The sequence below is a fragment of the Octodon degus genome, unplaced genomic scaffold (assembly GCF_000260255.1).
Source record: "Octodon degus isolate 3935 unplaced genomic scaffold, OctDeg1.0 scaffold00155, whole genome shotgun sequence".
NCBI classification, from domain to species: Eukaryota; Metazoa; Chordata; class Mammalia; order Rodentia; family Octodontidae; genus Octodon; species Octodon degus.
The window spans coordinates 4,388,236-4,408,119 of NW_004524731.1; the positions used below are offsets into that span (position 1 = coordinate 4,388,236).

Here is a 19,884-nt window from a genome sequence, read left to right on the forward strand (position 1 = left end):
GGCCTGCTCAGGGAGCACACAGGCAGCTGCAGCTCACTGTGGTGACAGTGGCATCCAGTGCTGGGCAGAGGGTGACAGTCCACGTTGGAAGATCAAGAGGCGTGCACAGAGGAGCGGGATGTGAGCAAAGCCCGAGGAGGGAAGGAGGCGCTTAGGGAGGCTGGGCAGGGGGATGCCTCAGATGTTCCGCGTGCTGCAGAGTTCACAGGTCCAAAGCAGCAGGAGGACGGCCAGGATGGAGGCTTAGACAGCAGGTCCTGGGAGGGTTAGCCAGAGTGACCTGCCAGTACCTTCCAGTTGCTTCAGATGTAAATAGCAAAAGAAATGAAAAGGTAATGAACAGTCGCTACAGAATAATAAGAGAAAATTCTGGAAGTACAGAGGAAAGACAAACAGCACAGCGTGAGACAGAGTGCTTTCATCCTGGGCAGAGCGCGGGGAGAAGCCCCTGAGGGCAGCTTGCAGCCGGCCCCGATGCCTGTGGTCTCCCTGCAGGTGGGGAGCACCGTGTTCTTCAGATGCAGGAGAGGCTACCACGTGCAGGGCTCCACGACCCGGACCTGCCTGGCCAACCTCACCTGGAGTGGCGTGCAGGCCGAGTGTACACGTAAGTGGGGCCGAGGCTGCCTGGCGGGGAGGTGCGGCCTCGGGGCAGCCGGGAGGCGCTGGGCGCGTGGCGTGCTTTCCTAACCTGAAACACTGAGGATCGCCTGAGGTGCACCGAAGGGCTGCCGGTCCCAGGACAGCAGCACGAGCGAGGCCAAGGCTTGGGGCTGGGTGTGGGACACCCTGCTGGGGGACCCCAGGCGCTCGGAGGGAGAGATGGTGCGAGGGTAGGGCGGGGCCGACTGCTCTGCACTTGCCCCTGGGCCCTGTGCTAGGACAGAGAAGGAGAGTAAATGTTTGAAATGCTCCTTTTGTTTATATATTTATTTCTTAAGTAACAAAGAGATGTAGTTCTTGAAAGGAAGGGAACATAGCACAAAAACCATGTAAGAATTGTAGGGTGCCCGCCGTCCACCCTGCCCCAGGCCTGGTCTCGAGGGGCGTGTGTGAACTACAGTCTGCTGTCTCACGAGTTTACTTTAGACATCACTACGGACTCTCGGGATGAAGCGTGGGGAGGGCAGAGTCCTTCCCCTCCGTCTGTCCTCACCCACTAAGAGTTACTTTACCATTTTAATTGAAATGCGGTTAAAGAACTTGATTTATTACGAGTTACAAATACCGTTTACGTAGAAGCGAGCTGTGTTGTGCCTCCCCCTCCATTAAGCTCTTCACTCTCTGACTCTGGTCCCTTGGACCCATCTCCTGGCCCCTACTCTTCTTACCTCCCTTTTTTTCCCTCTCATTATTAACTTTATTCAAAATCAATAATGATTATATAGCAAATTAAGATTGTAGACAAATATTGAAATGTGAAAGTCATAGGATGTAGACAGAGTGAATTTTAGAAAAACATTTCTGAAATGAATGCATAAATGAGATTAATAATAGATTGCACATTGTAAAAAGTTATTTACAACTTAATGAATATAACAATAAAAATTTCTAAAATAAACATGAAGAAGAGCTTATAGGTCAGTCATGTACTTCTTTCTGTGCCAAAATCAAGAAACTTATATTCATATAATTAAAGTTCTCAAAGTGGAAGGGGGTAGACAATAAGTATTTAAAGAGTTAAAATTTCTGTATTTAGTTAAAATTGTAGCACCACATTTCCAAGAAAAATGAACTTTTTGTACAAGAAATATTAATAAAATCATACCAAGATACACAAAACTGAAATTGTCCATACAAGCTTCAGAGATAAGGGCCAGCATGGAGCTGATAGAGAGATGCCAAGTCTGTGCTCTATTTTGGAGAAAATTACATAATTTGTAAATACTGTGAAACAAAGTATTTGAAAATGTTTGAAAAAATGAAAAATAAAGTTCATGAGAACTCATGAAATTAGTCTAATAAAGTTGATGTTAAATTATTTGAAAAATAAAATGCTATTTTTGCTGTTTGAAGTATGTAAGAGATGATTGTTTGAATAACTAAAGCTCAAAGTTTACTTTGTTTCAATCATAAGATGAAAATGTTTTGCGTGGTTAGTAAATTAGTAATTCGGTTCACTCACTATTTATCAAAATATTGTACTTCTACCATGGTAAGCATCAAAATCATTAGTAGGCAAGAAAAATCGTTAGGGTAGAAAATAAGGATTTTTGTATACTTACAGTATTACGTGTAAGTATCGTGTGTTATCTCAGAGTTGTCATTGCCTCACCACTTACTACACACGTATTATGTAGCATGTGGCACACAGTACTGCGTATTGTGTGTCATAGAGCCTGCTAGGAAGTCATTATGGTGAGCACTTGGCAGGGAGGTACAGGCCAAATTTTGACAACACATAAAGCAACTTCCCTGTTCTAGAATTATAAACGTTTTTTATAATAATCTGCCAAATCCTTTATTTCAGACACACAGGAAGTCGAGCTACAGATAAGCATCACAGTGGCCTTCATGCCTAGATTCCGTGTTTCAGGGACACACACCCTTTCCATGAAGTCCACATACACTCGAGGTCCTCCCCACTCCCTCAGCTGCACCCTGCTCTTCTTGTCACCGGATGCGGTCCAGCAGAGCGGAGTGCATCTGTCCACATTAGCTGGCAAGACTGACGGCTGAGGAGAGCAGAGCGTGCTGCTTCTCCGCACTGTTTATCAGGCTTGCTGTGTAACTTTGCACGAAGACTTCCGTGCTGAAGCTCTGCACATGACTGTGCGACGTGTGTGCATAAAGTCACTTGTCGTGGCCGGCGCCTTGCGCACCGCCCCTTGGCCTCAGCTCCTGCGCTCGGAGCGGTGGATGAGGAGCCAGCCCTGCCTGACCACAGCAATGCCATGTTTTGCAGCTCACGCCTGCCGGCAACCCGAGACCCCAGCCCACGCGGACGTGAGGGCCATCGACCTTCCTGCGTTTGGCTACACCTTGGTGTACACGTGCCACCCAGGGTTTTTCCTTGCTGGCGGATCTGAACACAGGACGTGCAAGGCAGATATGAAATGGACGGGGAAGTCACCTGTGTGTAAAAGTAAGTCACTGTGCAGGTGTGGAAGCTTATCCTTCAGGGCAGGGCTGTGTCACCTGGCAGGCAGGCATGAGCTCCGACTGACGCGGGGTGCCAATGGGATGCCACTCCCCCCCCCCGGCTGGACACGCTCCGTGCGCATGAGCCATGGGTGTCTCTATATGTGTGCAGTTAAGTGCTCGATGCGTGAGTAGTAGACTCTGCTATCTCCATTTTAAGGCAAAGAGAAAAAGCCATCTGGTTGAAGAAAAGCATTCTGAGTTAAAACAAAAATAACCAAATATTTTCAAAAATACATTCCTTAGAAATGGAAATGGATACATAAATATCATCCAGCGTCTGAGACTATGTAAATCAAACCACCTGTGTTAGGTTTTAAGGCCACGAGCTGTTTGTGACAGAACAGAAGTTCATAGGTTCTTAATGTTGGTTATATTTTTAAATTGCAAAAGCAATTCTCATGGAAATGATCAGCTGATTGCTCTCCATTCGTGTGTTTATGGGTGAGTAATAAGCTCGAGTCTATCCCAAGATGGAAACTTCTTGGCAGCATCCAAGCGGAGACCACACCGCAGGCCGAGTCTGAGCCAGGAGCAGGGTTCCTAGGCGAGAGGGCATCCCCGGTTCAGCCCCAGCTCCCGGGGCTGATTTGCCTGCAGTTCCCCAGTTAGGAAATGCTTATGTGCACTTTCTTTTGCCCTTGCCTGTTGGAAGCAGAATATAGCTTTAAAATACAACACTCTGTGGCAGATTGCTATAAATCTATAAAGTTAAGAGACCGTAAATGAAATCTGACTTACAGACCAAACTAAACACTACGCAAAGAGAACGGGGTGACATGCTTCAGTGCTAGCTTTAGGGACTGGAAAAGCCAGAGAGGCGAGAACCCTTCCCACTCCTGGGTGTCACTGCAGGGCGAGGCGGCAGCTCCTCATTTGCAAGGCTCTCTGTTGTACACCTTCCACGGGGACACAGGCTGCAAGGGCGCACCTCGGGCCTCTCCACGGAGCCAGCCCCCACATGGCTGACACACGGGTTTAAGTGTATATGTTTACCATATTCATAGTTCATAGGTTTAAAAAATCTGGAGAAAGGAAAATTGATTCAACTTGACATTTTTTCAACTTTATTCAAAAAAATGTTTTTGAAAATGATAATTTGTCTTTTTACTTGTAGGTAAAGGAGTGAGAGAAGTTAATGAAACAGTTACTAAAACTCCAGGTTTGTATACCAGAACAGTTACAGATTTCGATCACATGACTGGCTTGTTCTCGGTACCCTCCGCACAATGAGGTGGCCTCTAGCCCTTGGATTTCTGAATCCATTCATCCACGCAAAGCTAGCGTTTCAGACCCAGATTCCTTGCCCCTCAGTGGGATTTTAGTGGAAGGCATCAATCAGGAGCAAAGCCCTGGGACCTCTGGTCACTGCCCACCAGAGGGTGCCCTGTGTATCTTGGGGGCAGAAAGGGACACAAATGGAACCCAGTGTGGTACAATGGAGAGCCTTTTAAATAAGGGTGCAGCCCCCCTCCTGCACATGAGGAGCCGCCCAGGGCCCGGCAGCGCATGCTGTCGTTTGAGTAGCTGGGACTCTTCCACTCATTTGCGAATGTCTCTAACTCAAGGTGTCCTTCTCACTGCTGGGGATGGCCGAGAGTCTGTGAGGGCCCTGCTGAATGTACCCAAAGGGTGGCCCTCTGTCCCTAGAAGAGAATGTGGGGACTGGAAGCCCCAGCAGATCAGTGGCACACTTGTGGGTACTATTTAACTAATAGGCTGTATCCCTAGTTATACTGGCTTAAGCCAAGCTTCTTTCTTCAAATCAGAAGTTGCAAACTTTATAAATAAGTGAGGCTACTTGGCGAGCATTTTTCTTATTCTGGTTCTAACCCAGGATTCTCAGACGTAAAGCTCGATTTTAACATCAATGTGAATAAAAATATTTGCAATGCTGTTAATTCAGAATGCTGTGCTGCACATTTCACGCTTAGCTGGGATGAAGTGCACCAACATAGAGAAAGCTCTCCAGTACACACAAGGAAGCACAGAAGCGTTTTCCCGTGCGTGGACTACTTTACTTAGATACTGCCCGAAGCCAGATGGCAGACAGCGCTATTCCGTCTGGGCAACACCTTCTTCAGTGAAGGGAAGCCCAGCACAGCACGTGTTGGTGATGTTGCGGTTTTTCCTGCCTTTTTATTTGCTGCTTTCTAGTCTAAGACACTGCGATGTCTGGGACGCTTCCTGCGGGCCTGCATGTTGCTGCCGCCGCGCCTCTTCTGCCTCTCTTAGGGAAGCACAGTTAATGTACCAGTTAAATGTGGTTCTTCATCCGGGTGCTGTGTTCTCACCAGCTCAGCCGTTCCTTCCGACCTTGTTCTTGCTCCCTTGTCAGTCACATGCTGCCGCGGCCCCCGCAGTGGCCTCTCCCCCGTGGCTGGCGGTCCTGTTCTAAGCCAGTGATGGCCCAGGCCACGCAGTGAGGCAGGCACACTACCGCAGCGCTCCCAGGGGTGGGGCTCAGGGCACGGCTGGGCGCTCGGGCTCAGACTGCAGCTGAGTATGTGTTCTAGTCGAGCTCAGCAGCCAGAAGTAGCTATTCATTTGAGCTGTGACCCAAAGCATCTTCCCCGGAGTGCCCAGTTACACCGAGGGCTGTCTGGTGCTCACCGTGAGTAGAGGTGACCAATGCCAGTTACTGCGAAGTAAGCGCTTTAGACATCAGCCATTCACGAGCTGGTGCTGGTCTCTCGGTTTTCAATTTACTTAATTCTATAACTTTTACTGTCTTTGTCAATAATCTGGGCTCCTCAAGGCCTGGGAAGCTGCCAGCCTTTGTTCTTGGACTGCCTGCAGGTGGCTGAGTCTCACATGAGTGGCCTGAGTGGGGAGACGGGAGGGCGGCTGTGGGAGCTGAGTGGGACGTGAGGCCGGGGGCTGTCCAAGACCTCGCTGCTGCTGCCACTTAAACTGGGACAGCTGAAAACACACACGGAGGGTGGAGCCGGTCTTCACTTTGGCCAGCAGCTCGAGGTCCCGCAGCCAGTCTGACGTCCAGAGGGCTGTGTCTGTGTAGAGGACTCACACGCCTCATGCGGGGGACAACGAGAGCTTCACGGAGCCACCGGCTGAGCTGTGTGCTCCCTGCTGCGCACCTTACCCCAGCACTACACAGACACGTGCTTTTATTAGGATTATTAGAGTGGTGTGAAACACCAACATAATACTGTTTGTAAGGTAGTGAAAGCGAGAGAGAATATGTCAGTAATCTGCGCAGATTCCTGCCCCGGGTGAGTCCTCATCGCTGCCTTTCCTATGTGGATCTGAGGCATAGGTGAAGGGACAGGGGAGGTGGGCACATGCGCCTGTCTGACGCTGGGCAGCACTCCCAGGGGTTAGAGCAGGCGGAGGCCCGGTGGGAGAGAAGTTGACCTCATCTGCCCCAGGCAGCCTCCGCCTGCTCACCCTGTGCCCGGAGCCTCAGCAGTGCTGGGAGCGAGCCTGTGAGGGAGGGCTCTGACCCAGCCCCGCTCAGGAGCACTGCACGCTTAGCGGCTGAGGGCTGGACATCAGCTGCCATCACCAGTGAGCTCAGGGATCTGCTTTTGGGCATGATGACCACCAGCCTGCCCTGCAGAGCTGCTCTGAGGCCCCGCCCCCGCAGGCCTGTTGCCGTGCTACCTCTGCCCTCTGAAATACATTCCCGGCAGAGCCCAGATGTCCCCATGCAGGCCCAGTCATCGTCCTGCCTCTCTCCTGACTCCGTCACACAGGGCCAGGGGACAGGGCGCCAGGTTGTCGGTGAGGTCCTCACGGTGGGCCACAAGTGCACCCAAGGGTGTGATGCTTGCTGCGGTTGGAGCTGTCCACACTGCAGGCCACATGTGCACTAATAGCATCTGTCCCCTCCCTTCCCACAGTTCCTTCTGATGTCTTTTTCGTCAATTCGGTGTGGAAGGGCTATTATGAATACTTGGGCAAGAGGCAGCCAGCGACTCTGACTGTTGACTGGTTCAACGCGACCAGCAGCAAGGTGAACGCGACCTTCACGACAGCCCCACAGGTGCAGCTGGACCTGACAGGTGGGTCCCACCGTCTCACCGATCATCCCTGGTGCCTCGTTGGTGCCTGCTCTAAAGCGCAGTGCAGTGTTGGCTTTCACAGCCCGTAGGTGGGGACGGCGCTGTCTGCACCTCCCTGCCGCCGGAGAACCTGTACAGGATGAATGAGTCTCTCCCAGGTTCTGAGCAAAACCAAGGCTCGGGTACTTCTGGGCACCCCATCCCCAGGCTGTTCTTCCGTGTCCTCCAGCACAGCCCCTATGTCCCCTGAGCAAGGCACACGCCGCCGGAGCAGAGGACGTGTGGGCTCTAGCAGGCCTTCACCTCCAGCATTCCTGGAGTCCTTCCTCAGTCCTACACAAACCCTACAGTGCCTGTTCCCCTGTTATATATTTAATGAATTTTTAGGAAAAGGAACAGAAAGTCAGATGGTTCCAGAAAATCATTTTCTAAAGCTTCTGTGATGAGTGACTTGTGAGGGAGGACGGAACCTCAGTAGAGCCTTGAGCCCACACTGGTGGTGGAGACGCGCTCAGCATCATGTCTCACAGAGTGCTTTTTGAAGCGCCTGCACTTCTTGTGATGGCATGGTGCTTGCCTAGCTCTCAAGGCCTGGAATTCCTGCCAGATTCTCCACAGGACCCAGCCCTGGGTCTGAGTGGTGAGAAACCTCAACGCCACCACTGTGTCACCAAGGATAGCAGACAGCTGCCCTGTCCACGCCAGCAGGTCTGGAGCCTACTGTGGCTCTTCCCTGCATCCGTGGACAGCACAGGAGGCTAGGCTGTGGCATGGGGACTCTGTGGGTCAGCTGGGGACCCCGTGCACTCCCGGGAGCCTGTGAGGGGAGAGCTGGCTTTGAGCCCCAGGGCTGTGCAGGCCTCCTGGGCTGCGACCTCAGTGCAGAGGGAGGGGAAATGCGTTTCCGCCATGAGTGTGTGGGTACCACTGTCGGATGTATGCCAAGTTCTGCTGAAGGCCCATTCTATTCCCTCTGCCTGCAGCTCAGACTGGACTAGTGTGGCAGAGGTACCCAGGGCATCCAAGATCAGCATCTGCGGTGGGCACAGACACTGCCCCGGGATCCCTCTTGGCCCAGGAGCCTCCCCAGGCCTCCCCTCCAAGCTGATGGGCCCACACTGCTGCACTGTGGCACCCCTGCCCCAGCCTCCTGCCTTCCCTGCATGCGGGCACAGTGGGTCCTGCACACCATTCACTCTTGGCTTGCTTGCACATTAATTCCTTTCGTCCCGTGGTGGGAGCTAAGCACAGGCGCCACTCCCCCAGCTGTGCCCTCAGGGCCTCCCTGGCTCCCTGTCCGGCCACACCGCAGTGCCCAGGGCCAGCGCTGCCCCTCTCCTCCCAGGGGCTCCTCACCTCCTGCCTTGCTGCCCACCCTCCCAGGTCTCAGGCCCTTGCTTGTCATGAGTCACAGTACTGATCTGGTTCCTTGTGAGCTTCTATCCTCGGCAGCAAAAAAATCCTGGGCGTAGAGTAGGATCTTCCCATTAGCAAAACTGAACATGGGTTCCTGTGAGTCCTCCTGTCGGGTAAAGATGTTGGAGCTGGTGCGGGCTACACCTCTTAGGACCGACCCAGGCGAGGACGGGAAGGGAAGGAGACATCAGACGCCCAGGAGGAAGTGCAAGCCCTAGACTGCCTGTGTGCGGGGCTAGGGGTGGCAGCAGGGGCTGATGCGGTGCTCCTTCCACAGGGCTGTACAAGAAGGAGGAGGCTCACTTGCTTCTGAAAGCCTTTCAGATGAAAGGCCAGGTGGACATTTTTGTGAGCAAGTTCGAGAACGACAACTGGGGCCTGGATGGCTACGTAAGTACTGATCAGAGGCCAGGAACACTCCACGATGGGCAGGAGGGTGACTTGGAGGCGGGGCAGAGGAGGCGCACCTACTGGGGCCTGGAGCTCCCACAGCACACCACCTAGCCTTCACGGTGGACGGGAGCAAGTGGCTGAGGCTGGAGGAGCGCAAGGCGGTGCTGCCACGCCATCTCAGCAAGAGTGCTGTAGCCGCCAGGAAACAGGCTGGAAGCTCCACAAAAGCACTGCCCGTGCCAGAGAGCATGGACATCCCCACAGTGTCTTCAGGTAGCTACCTGTGTCAGCCTCGAGCGGGTACGCAGGCCAGGCCCGAGGTGCACAGTGAGCTGGCAGACGCGGCTGTCCGCCAGCGCGGGGGGGGGGGGGGTGGGGGGGGGGGGGGGGGGGGGCTGACGCAGGAGTGGGCAGCCCTGTGTGCTGCGGCGCAGCAGCACTTGTGCACGCTCCTTGAGGCTCGCCTTGTACTGGTCTCCGGTTTTAGCTGGAGCTGTTTCAGCCAGAGGAGACTGGTACCTGCAGCATGGAACCTGCACTGCTAAACCCAGGCTGCGCCCGCACGTTGGGGCAGAGGATGCGTCCTCGACGCTCCTGCTCACACATCCTCTCTCTTTTTCTATGTGCCAGGTGTCCTCGGGACTGGAGAGGGGAGGCTTCACTTTTCAAGGTGACATACATGGGAAAGACTTCGGGAAGTTCAAGCTAGAGAGGCAAGGTGAGCCGGTGCACTTGTAAGGTGGCTCTCACGTGGGCCTTCACGTGATCATGCCAGGAAGCCACGGAAAGAATGTGGCCAGGAAAGCATTCCGAGTGCAAAAACCAGGAAGATGGGCAGGTTTTAGGACACAGTGCAGACAGATTCCTTTGAAAAGCAAAACAGACAAACAAAAAATTAGAAATAATGCAATCCCTGTGCTAATCACTACATTAATGTCCACATTGCTGTACCAAGAAATATATAATAATGCTGAAAACAAAGATGAGTTAAATTTGAAAATTATTAACCTTTACTACTACTTGGGCTGGGGAGGTAGCTCAGTGGGGCCAGGAAGATAGCTCAGTACAATAAGCACTTGCCTGGCAAGTGCAGGGTCCTGAGTTCAATGCCCAGTACCACAAAAAAAAAAAAAAAAAAATACTACTCTCAGAAAGCTAAATTATTAAAGTCAAAAAGAAGTAGGTAAAAATGACAAGTAAAGCTATGAAAACATGTGCAAAGCATACACACACACAAGCTATCGAACTGTCGGAATGGGAAGGTTTTCCCCAACAGTTCTGTGCTGACAGAGGAGGCCTCGAACGCATGGTGGTGGCGCTGGGGCGGTGCCACTGGGCAACCTTCTTCCCTTGCCCAGCTCCCTTACAGCTTCAAACCAGGGAAATTAAAAATGGTTCAAACCAGGGAAATTAAAAATGGTTCTCTGCAAGGTTCAGGTGCGATACCAAGATGTACAAGCAGTTGGAAGTAACTTGTACCTGTTACACATCTGTCCTAAAGGAGCTGCCTCAGTGAGTAACTTTCCACAAGGACATACATTAAATAGAATGCGACTGGGTCAGTTGGTTTGGCGCTGGGGTTGAGGACTGTGTGTGGCGCGGAAAGGCTCCCATGACCTGTGTGAGAAAAGCTCCCACCAGAGTGAGATCCTCCTGCGCTGTCCACCACCTTGTTTCCATCTCCGGGACAGAGAAGGAAGTGCCAGGCGGCAGTCCTAGGTCCCTCTGTCCTGCCCGCCTGCAGAAAGGCTTTCGTGTGCACAGGGCAGCCCCTGCGTTGCCTTTTAATCACTTACACACCAGAGGTCTCCACTGAACACCCACGTGGTTCAGGACTATTGTCACACGCCCTGCATTAGAAACGTTTTTATAATCAGAACTCACTTGACTCTTTGAGCGCCTTTCCCCTTTCCTCTCAAGTCACCACCAGCAGGTTGACTTCATGAACAAGAGCGTGGCCACACAGGCTGCCCAGTGCCCCGCGGAGGCTCGAGCAGGGACGCAGAGCCATGCAGTGCTTGTCACTGCTGAGCGCCTGCCCGAGCTTATTGGCTGGATTGCTCCCAACCTGAACATCTACACTCCTTATGAAAGAGGGACACTGGGCCCCAAAGGAAATAAGCCTCCAGTGCTCAGCCTTCAGCAGTTCAAGTTCATCGAAGACCTTTCAGGCATTTCAGCCAAGGCTGAGTTAATGGGGCAAATCGGATTGTGTCACATCAAGTAATGGAATGGAATAAGCTCAGGAGCCAACGCTGACCATAGCGCAGGTGTCCCTCTGCCGTGAGAACCCCAGTCCCTAGCCCCTTTGCTCCCCGTAGAGCATGCTGTGGCAATGTTCAGGAGCCCCAGGGGTGTCTGCGTTTGCGCATCCTGTGAAATGCCCAGAATGAGCACTCAGGCATAGCAGAGGGTCTCCACATACCTGATCTCCACCAAGCTCATAAAACAAGAGCTTGTGTTGTGTTCATGAGTGATCTTCTCCTCACATGACCTGGGTTTACTGCCAGGAAAACTAATGTGCTTCACAAAGTCATGGGAATCTCAAGCTTCAAATCCATCTCGTTAGGAAACTTGCTCTAGGTAACACCTCAGCTGCACTCGTCCACTTCACAGCAATGGCTAACACCTACTGTTAGGGGTAATAACAAACTTGTCTGATTCTTAGATAAGCTGAAAAAACATGATTATTGTTAAATGAGCCCTGGAGTCCAGTTAATGCGAAAGACAACTTTGATGCAAAATTTGTGTAAGAAATGCATTATGAATTGGCTTCTTCATTGAAGTTGGGTGAGTCCGCCTGCAGACTGTGGCAGGATCTCTGAAAATCGTGACTCTGATCACTGACTTGTACCCAGAGGCCCGACTCCAGAGCACTGGGATGGAAAACCAGCGACAGGACAAAGGGCCTACAGGTGTGCAGGCAGCCCCCGAGCCCACGACAGGTGCGAGGGTGGCTTGTCATCGGAGTCAGGCCACAGGCTCTGGGGAACTGTGACCAGCACAGGCGTGGGTGAGCCGGGCAAGGGCCCTGAGGGAGGAAGCTGGGCGCCAAGCGGGTGCAGCTGCTGTGGAAAGCAACCCAGCAGCCTGCAGAGCAGGCGAGCGGGCTCCGCAGACGCGGCTGCTCGTGCCTGGCTGTCCTCCCGGAGGGCCGCAGCATGTGCACACATGCTCACAGAGGAGTGTTCTTGGCAGCGCCGCTTTCATAGCTCAGCCCTGGAAGGGCAGTGGTTTCCATCAACCGTGGATGTAGGAAACGTGGCACATTTCTACAAGGGGAAACCCTTCGACACTAAGACAGAATGAAGTGCAGACACGCAGTGCTGTGTCCGCCTTCCTGGATCCAAGGCCAGCAGCCAGTTGCAGAGGCCACGCACTGCAGGACTCCATTTCTACACAGCGCCCAGCACAGGCAGACTTGGGGAGCGAGAAAGGGGATTTTTAATGATGGGATGGAAACGACTGCTGAGGGATTCCATGGTTCTTGGGGAGCCTAAGTTAGGTCTAGGCAATGATCATGTGTCCTATAGGAACACCAAAGCCCCTGCACTGTGTGCACAGCCAAGTTGTGTGCGAGTTGCGTGGTGTGTGCATTTCTTTTGACAAGAATTGCTCTTTAAAACATTGAACAGCTTAGCCCGCCGCTCCTGAGCAGGCACCGGTCCTCCTCTGCCATCCAAGAGCACACTGACATCGAGCTCTGTAACCCGTGCAGTCCCGATGACAGTGTGGAGGAGACTGGTGATGAGGGTACAGCAGGGGCAGGGGGGAAGATGGGACAGGGGCACAGCACATTCCGGGGCCTCTGCGCCAGCCTCGGAGACGTCACCTGATGGTCTGCACAGAGAGAAGAGGGCAGAAATAGCAACACTCGGGGACAACTGCTGCTAGGCAGAGGTTCTGCTTGGGATGAGCCCCATGTAGCCTGCAGGCCATGACACGGACAGAGACAGGATCACTCTGAGCCTCGTGGAGAAAGGTGGGAAACGGCTGGAAGTCGTGGCAGCAGGAGCCTGGCTGATGGCTCCTGGTGTGGTTCAGGGAGACTTCTCAAACCCCTGCAGGTTCTGTCTCTTTCTTGTGTACCCACAGAAGGGCCTCAGGACCTACGGCTGAAGCTGAAAAGCTGCGTAAAGCATGAACACGCATTATTCTTGACTTCTGGAAGTATGTATAGGAAAGACAAGGTGAATAAGCACATATAGTACGTGTTGGAAGGACACCTTACCACATCTGTTCCCCGAGGCGGAACACTGGCACTTGGGAAGGCGGGCCTTCCCTTTCCCAGTGCTGCTTGCTCTTGTGTCCTTTCATGCCCTTTCTGTACTGCGGTGAGCCTGTATCACCCCAAAACTGTTCAGACATGGCCTTGCTGGGCCTGATGGGAGCCTTCAACAGCAGACCCATTTCAGAGTCCGGCTCTGAACTTCACCAAGATCTTCCTCTGAACTGTTCTCAGCTGTGATGTGATTTCCAGAATTCCATTAATTGGAATCTTGAGGTCTACTGCAGACAAAAGCACAGAACTTGATTAATTTTAGCAGAATACAAGTTTATGCAAGCAGGCAGAAGCCTTGGAATTATGGAAGAGCGAAGGGTGATTCCCCGAGAGGTTACAGAAATCTCAGCGTCGTGGGAGTCTGCGAGGTTTCCTAAGGAAGACTGGAAGGGGTCTGAGTGCAGATGCATGACTGGGCACAGCCTTCCAGCCCACTGGGGCACCCTGGCTCTCACCCTGGCTGTGCACTCGGCTTTGTGCTGAGCACTTGCGGTGCACTCGGTCACGGGGCAGGGCCTTGGAGCACCGACCTCTGCAGCTGCCGTTGGACCTCACCAGCCCTGGTCACTGGCTGTTGCTGCTGCCCCTCTGCCCGGGACCCTGTCAGCACAGCTGGATGGTGGCAGCACTGAATGTGGGCCCGGGCTCTGGCGGCACCTGAGAATAAAGGCTGAGCACATTGGTCTAGTACCACTCGTGGAATCCAGTGGCCTGGGTGGTGGCATCCAGAGGCCAGCAGCCCGCAGCCCTATCCCTGGGGGCTCCTAAGGTCTCCCCTGCATGGTGCTTGGGCGGAAAGCTGCAGAAGCACAGACCCGTTGTGAAGTATGCTCATGTCCAACTCAGAAATGATAGCTAGTAATGGCCCTGCATCTGCTGAAGCAAGGGGAAAATATATCATCGGAAAGTTACGTGAAAGTTCAAGAATTTTGATATAAACCATATTTTAAGGATTGCAATATTTGATTGTTCTCTTGTATGTATATCTTCTAAAAGAAACAAGACATCTCTTTCGATTTGGCACTTCATAAATTCCGGAAATACACATCTAAAGGCCAGACCAGCTTGGCCACAGGCCGGCTAGGTGCAGAGGGCCGCCTTCGTCATTCATTAACGCTCGTGGGTTCCGAGACTCCATGAAGTCAGAGCAGACGTGCTTGAAACCCTGTTTCACAAGTAAGCTCAGTAGCCAACATCCTCCTTTGTAATAAATAGTCTTGCAGTAAGTATTTGCTCAATTGAATTTCCAGCACCCACCTGTGTCTCAGTGACATGCAGGAGTTCGGGCCTGCCGACAATGCAGACTCCCAAGTGCAGGACCACCTCTGCTCACTGCCAGCTTCCTGGGGGCAGAACGTGTGCCCCAGCATCCCTCTGCATCCACATGCCGACATGCATTCAGAGCCAGAAGGGCTCTCCCTTCAGGGTATCTAAGTGACCTAATGAATTTTGGATTATGCCTAAAATAAAAGCCAGTAACACATATCCACAAAGAGAGGATTAATGCTGTTGCCATGGAGACCTACAATAATGTCAGTGACTAATATTTTGCAAAATCGGGCCTTATGACAGGAAAGAGGAGCCGGTACTATGCATCTCTGTATATGGACAAAAATGGGTCACTTTCTGACAGATTCTTTAGCAAATAAAAATATCAACTAAAGACAAGTCAAAATGTTTAATGACCCACTTACCTTTGGGGCATTTGAAATTTGAGTCTCTCATAGGACTGTTGAGTATCAGCAAGGAATATTCCGAGTTGTTTTTTTAACCTTGGTCATTAAAATGGATATTAAAATCTGCAGAAAAGAGTTCCAGTGGGCTCCCTGGGGAACTAAGGCTCTTGCTTCGCATAACATTTGCAGTCACTTATAAAGTTTTTCCTGTTTAAGAATAGGCCAATACCTGCAGATTAAATCTTCTTCTTCTCTTCCAGATCCCTCAAGCCCCGACCAAGACCCTTCGAGTCATTACCACGGCACCAGCAGTGGTTCCGTGGCAGCCGCTATTCTGGTTCCCTTCTTTGCTCTAATCTTATCAGGGTTTGCATTTTACCTCTACAAACACAGGTACTGTACCAACACTCCGGGCTGGTGCACTGTAGTGGGCGGTGTCGACGGGCTCCATGCACACACTGCCCTGTGGGTGGTCTCGGCGGACTCCACACACACACTGCCCCGTGGGCGGTCTTGGTGGGCTCCCACATGCACACTGACTTTGCGCTGCCCTTAGCCTTCGCTCCCCATTAAGGTTGTGGCATGCTCAGGGGCTCCCGGGGGCTTGGTCTTTGCATTTTGCCTGACTGGCAGCAGGACATATGGGAGTGGCCCTAAGAGGGCAGGTGGGCAGGTCGGGGGGGGCTAGCTGTGCGCCCCGCCCACCAGCAGGATCCCCCCCAGTCCCAGACTGCATTTTGGCTGATTCATCCTTTCAGCAGATAGAAAAACTGAAGTTTTAATATACACGAAATGATATATGCCCCATCCCTTGAAATACTGTTCTAAATATTTATTTACAAATTCTTACTGAAAAGTAATTCTTTTGGAATAGATGTTTTCTTGAGTTTAGTTGTAATACCAAAAAGAAAGTGTTGAGGAGGAATTCTAGAGTTCCTGAAGGTATTGTTGTCATGGAGATAAGATACCACTTAGGAATCTGCCAAGTTGCTCTAAAATACAATTTTGAGTAACAGCATTCCCTACAAATATTACCAAGCTGTTATGATTCCCGAAATAATATTAAACTATCTTAATTGGGATGTATGTTTATTTAATGCACATATTTCCACTTAATGCTGGTTAAAAACATAGAAGTAGTACAAACACAGTGCTTGTAGTGCCTGTGACGGGGCTTGTTTACGTGTGCTTTCTTGCATGGGACACCACACTCGCCCAGCTGACCTGTCTGTCTTCTTTCGCCAGTGTTATATGATGCTCTTATTTTAAGACTGTATCCCAGGCCAGCCAAATAGCTTAGCAGATTAAAGTGCCTGCAAGCAGGCGCAGGGGCTGGGGGCCTGCCGTGCCGGCCCAGACATCCCGGGGCATGCTGAGACAGCAATTGAGACTGGGCGTGGTGGCGCGTGCCTGTAATCCCAGCACTTGGGAGGCTGTGAACAGGAGAATCACTGCAAGCCCAATCACGTAGTGAGACCCTGAACACCCTGTAGATCCTTCCCCTCCCCCCAAAAATGACTGCATCCCAATGAAAACTCTGGGATGGCATTTATAGAATTAAGAGTGTGCCCACTGGGTGCCATTCAGTGACAGGGCTCCAGTTAGCATGCATGAGACCCTGGGTCCCACCCCTAACACCCAGAAAATAAATACTAAAAATGGAAAAACCAGTCTGTACCACTGACACTTCCTGTGGTGAGGAAGAGGCGTGCTCCGCCCGTGGTCCGATGTGTGCCTGCCGCTTCTGCTCCAGGCTAGGGAGAGTTAGGCCCAGAGCCAGCAGCGCCAGCCGCCCCTCAGAGCTGTTCTCAGAGGTCCAGCACTCTGAGGGCCGCGTGGCAGGAGCAGTTCTCCTCCAGAGTCGGCCCTGGAGGCCAGAGTGCAGGACTCATAATTCCTGCCTGTGGTTTTGCCTTCACCCCAGCAAAAGGGCCTCGCCTGTCACCACCCCTTGCCCACTTTGGGGGGCTCTCTGGACATCTGAGCCTTTTGCATTCTCCAAGGTCCTGGCCTGGAGCTGGTGGCTCCCTCACACGTGCCCGTGTGTGGTTCTGTGCTCCCATGGTGCAGATGATTCTCCGAGGCTCTATTCCTCTGAAGCAAAAATGCCACTCAGCTCCTCGGTGTTCGTGTGTGACTTAAACATGACTTCTGACATCTCACTTTATGCAGGGAGCACACACCTGGCCTGGGAGCATCCCCATGACCCCAGTGCCGGGAGAGTTTATGAGCAGACAGGGAAGGGTCCAGGTCACCTGGCAGGAGGGGGACAAGGCTTACGTGGCATCATGAAGGCCCCTCCACCTCAGCGCCTGAGTCCCAGGGCTGCTAGAGTTAAGGACATGGCCACCTCTGGCTCTCAGGAGGGCCCCCGAGGCTACCGTCGCCCTGGGTCTACAGGGCTGTGGACTCCCTGCTCGGTGCCGTAGGGCACAGGGGTCATCACAGGACCCTGGCTGCCTGGCCCCTCGTTGGGCCATTTTCCCAGTGCTCCTGCCCTGTCCCAGCAGTGTTCCCTCCTTCCCTCCTATCGCCCTTCCCAGTCTCACACGTGCCCAGTAGCACCTGCCCTTGCTGTCCCTCAGTCCCTGTTCCTCCCCTGCTGGACACCCAGTGCTCTGCCCTGTGGGAGGAGGCCGAGTCCAGTGGCCTTTTGGTCCTGTGTCAGAGGACAGGGGTTCTACAGGCACCTGCACCTCCTGCCTTTTTCTTAATGAACAGATTACACTTTGAGAGAATTGACTAATGAATCCCTTGAGCAAAAATTTGTTCCTACCCAGTGTTAAGAGATACTTTTGCCAGAGTAGTTATTTTATCAAAGTTCTATTTTTAAAGCCCAGCATATTTCCTTACATAATTTCTTCTTCTATAATAAAGAAATCAGCCAGACTAGATACCACCAGATATTTTCTATCTAAAATCCTCCAGTGCTCACATCCTAGATTACGTACTAGGGGTTTCTTTCCACCAGAACATAGAAAGACATTTTACCAATGACCGCAGTTTGTTTTCCATAAACGTCCACGTCTGACCCACCAGACACCGCATGGCACAGGTGAGCCGAGGAGCAGGCTCCCTAGCGCGCGGCTCGGCTGGCATCTTGTGCCGAGCAAGGAGCTGGGCGACCTCTCCTGTGACTGCCCAGCCGCAGGGAGGCGGCTGCTCCCAGCACCAGCTGACCGCGTCCTGTGCGGGCTCCCTGATTTCCCGGGGCATCGAGGGAAGCACAGATCATTGAATCTCTGCGCTGTTTTCCCTTTCTGAGCCCCATCTGTGGCCCTGGCTGCTGTGGTGAAAGCAGCAGCCGTGGCCTCGTGGACAGGTGTCCCAAGCTCACGCGCCACCCCAAGCCTGGTAGCCAGGCCCCCATGTGAGCCCACTGTTCACACTTCTACTGCCGCAGCTTGTCCTGACTATGTCTCCTCTCCTGCCTCTAGAACGAGACCCAAAGTCCAATACAATGGCTACGCTGGACACGAAAACAGCAACGGACAAGCATCCTTTGAAAATCCCATGTATGACACAAACTTAAAGCCCACGGAAGCCAAGGCCGTGCGCTTTGACACGACTCTGAACACAGTGTGCACGGTGGTATAGCCCTGAGTGCCGGACTGACCCATAGCCATACCTCCGCAAGACGAGCAGGCTTCCTCTGGTGCCGTAGACCACACTTCCTCCTCCTCTTGCTTTGCTGCAGCACCGCCTCCATTGTCTTCTGGTGTCCACGGGCAGAGCCTTCACCCTCTCCATGTGGCAGCAACTCCCACAGACCAGACTGCAAACGTGGATTTCTAACGTGTCCACTCAGCCGCGGCACACTCCAGGGAGAAATCCGAGTCCCGAGACACGCCAAGCTCCACGCCCCAGACCCCGTCCCTGTGTGGCCTGGTGCCTTCCAGGGCGATCTTGGGCCGCACGGAAGCATCCTCCCGGCAGCAACGACACAGTAGCACCACACTCCGTGTTTTTATTTTCCTTTGATTCTCCGCGGACACAGATGCTGTAAAAGAAAAACCACGTTTTCTTGAGGAAGACACCTTTCTAACAGATGCACATACCTACGAATGCTTCACTCTGTCCTTCCTGAGACCCAGCAAGCTTTGGGGACCACGTGGCTCCCTCCCCACGGTCCACTGTGGGGGACATTCGCCAGTTTCCCTGCCAACTGTTCTATTGCAGAATTTTTGATGCACAATTTTTTGCACTAGGGTGTTATGAATGATTGAGTAAGATTCTGATAAAAATAAACTATTCACACAGGGTTTATACACACTCCACGTTGTATATACGCATCCTTCGTAGCGCCAGCCACACATCCCACCCTCGGTTCCACTGGAGCGGGAGGTAAGAGCCCCAGTGCACACAGCACAGGAGGTGAAAGGCAGTGCTGGAGCGAGGTAGCGTGCTGCCCTTCCACTAGCTCCGCGCGGTTTTAGTTTCCTTGCACATGTCCAACAGCAGAGTAAAGGCCTTTTGTTTTCTGTGTTTTCTTCCTTTCGGTTCACTGTGGCCCAGATTTTGTCCCTCTATGCCAGGCAGTTTGTCACGATTTCCATTAGCCATGCAAGGCTGGGCATAGTGATTTATGTTGTCCAGGTAGCCCCGAAACTGCGGGCCTTCGCACACAGCCAGTCCTCCTGCGGCGTCACCGTCGCCTTCGATTGCCACCACGTCTTCTCTGTTGCACTGAAGGGGTGGCCACAGCTCCGGTGGCTGCAGCAGCAGTCGGTCAGGGCCTGCGCCCCTGTGGAGGCAGGAGCAGACCTCAGTGCTCGCTCTGGTCAGTCTGTTTTATGTTTTGTTCATGCATTAGCATTCCAGACAGAAGACCATTTCCGTGGTGCTAGAAGGTTGGAGTTCGTTATAGATAGAATTAAGCAGTGTGGAATAAGTAAAATATGTCATATGCTCCTCAAGTGGATAAAATTTTAAAACGTGGATCGATGTGACC

General features: G+C 52.3%; 1 protein-coding gene across 1 annotated transcript in view; it reads left to right on the forward strand.

Annotated features, from left to right (window-relative positions):
• The window catches only part of Csmd1 (CUB and Sushi multiple domains 1), a 1,642,653-nt gene extending 1,623,279 nt beyond the window's left edge, over positions 1–19,374 (forward strand). Inside the window, exons 65-72 of the mRNA XM_012517218.2 lie at positions 496–607; positions 2,906–3,085; positions 4,259–4,303; positions 7,005–7,166; positions 8,860–8,972; positions 9,606–9,693; positions 15,194–15,326; positions 18,371–19,374. Of these exons, the coding sequence (XP_012372672.2) occupies positions 496–607; positions 2,906–3,085; positions 4,259–4,303; positions 7,005–7,166; positions 8,860–8,972; positions 9,606–9,693; positions 15,194–15,326; positions 18,371–18,530 (993 nt within the window). The 3' untranslated portion in view covers positions 18,531–19,374. The remainder of the gene's footprint in view (positions 1–495; positions 608–2,905; positions 3,086–4,258; positions 4,304–7,004; positions 7,167–8,859; positions 8,973–9,605; positions 9,694–15,193; positions 15,327–18,370) is intronic.
• Positions 19,375–19,884: the final 510 nt, after the last annotated feature.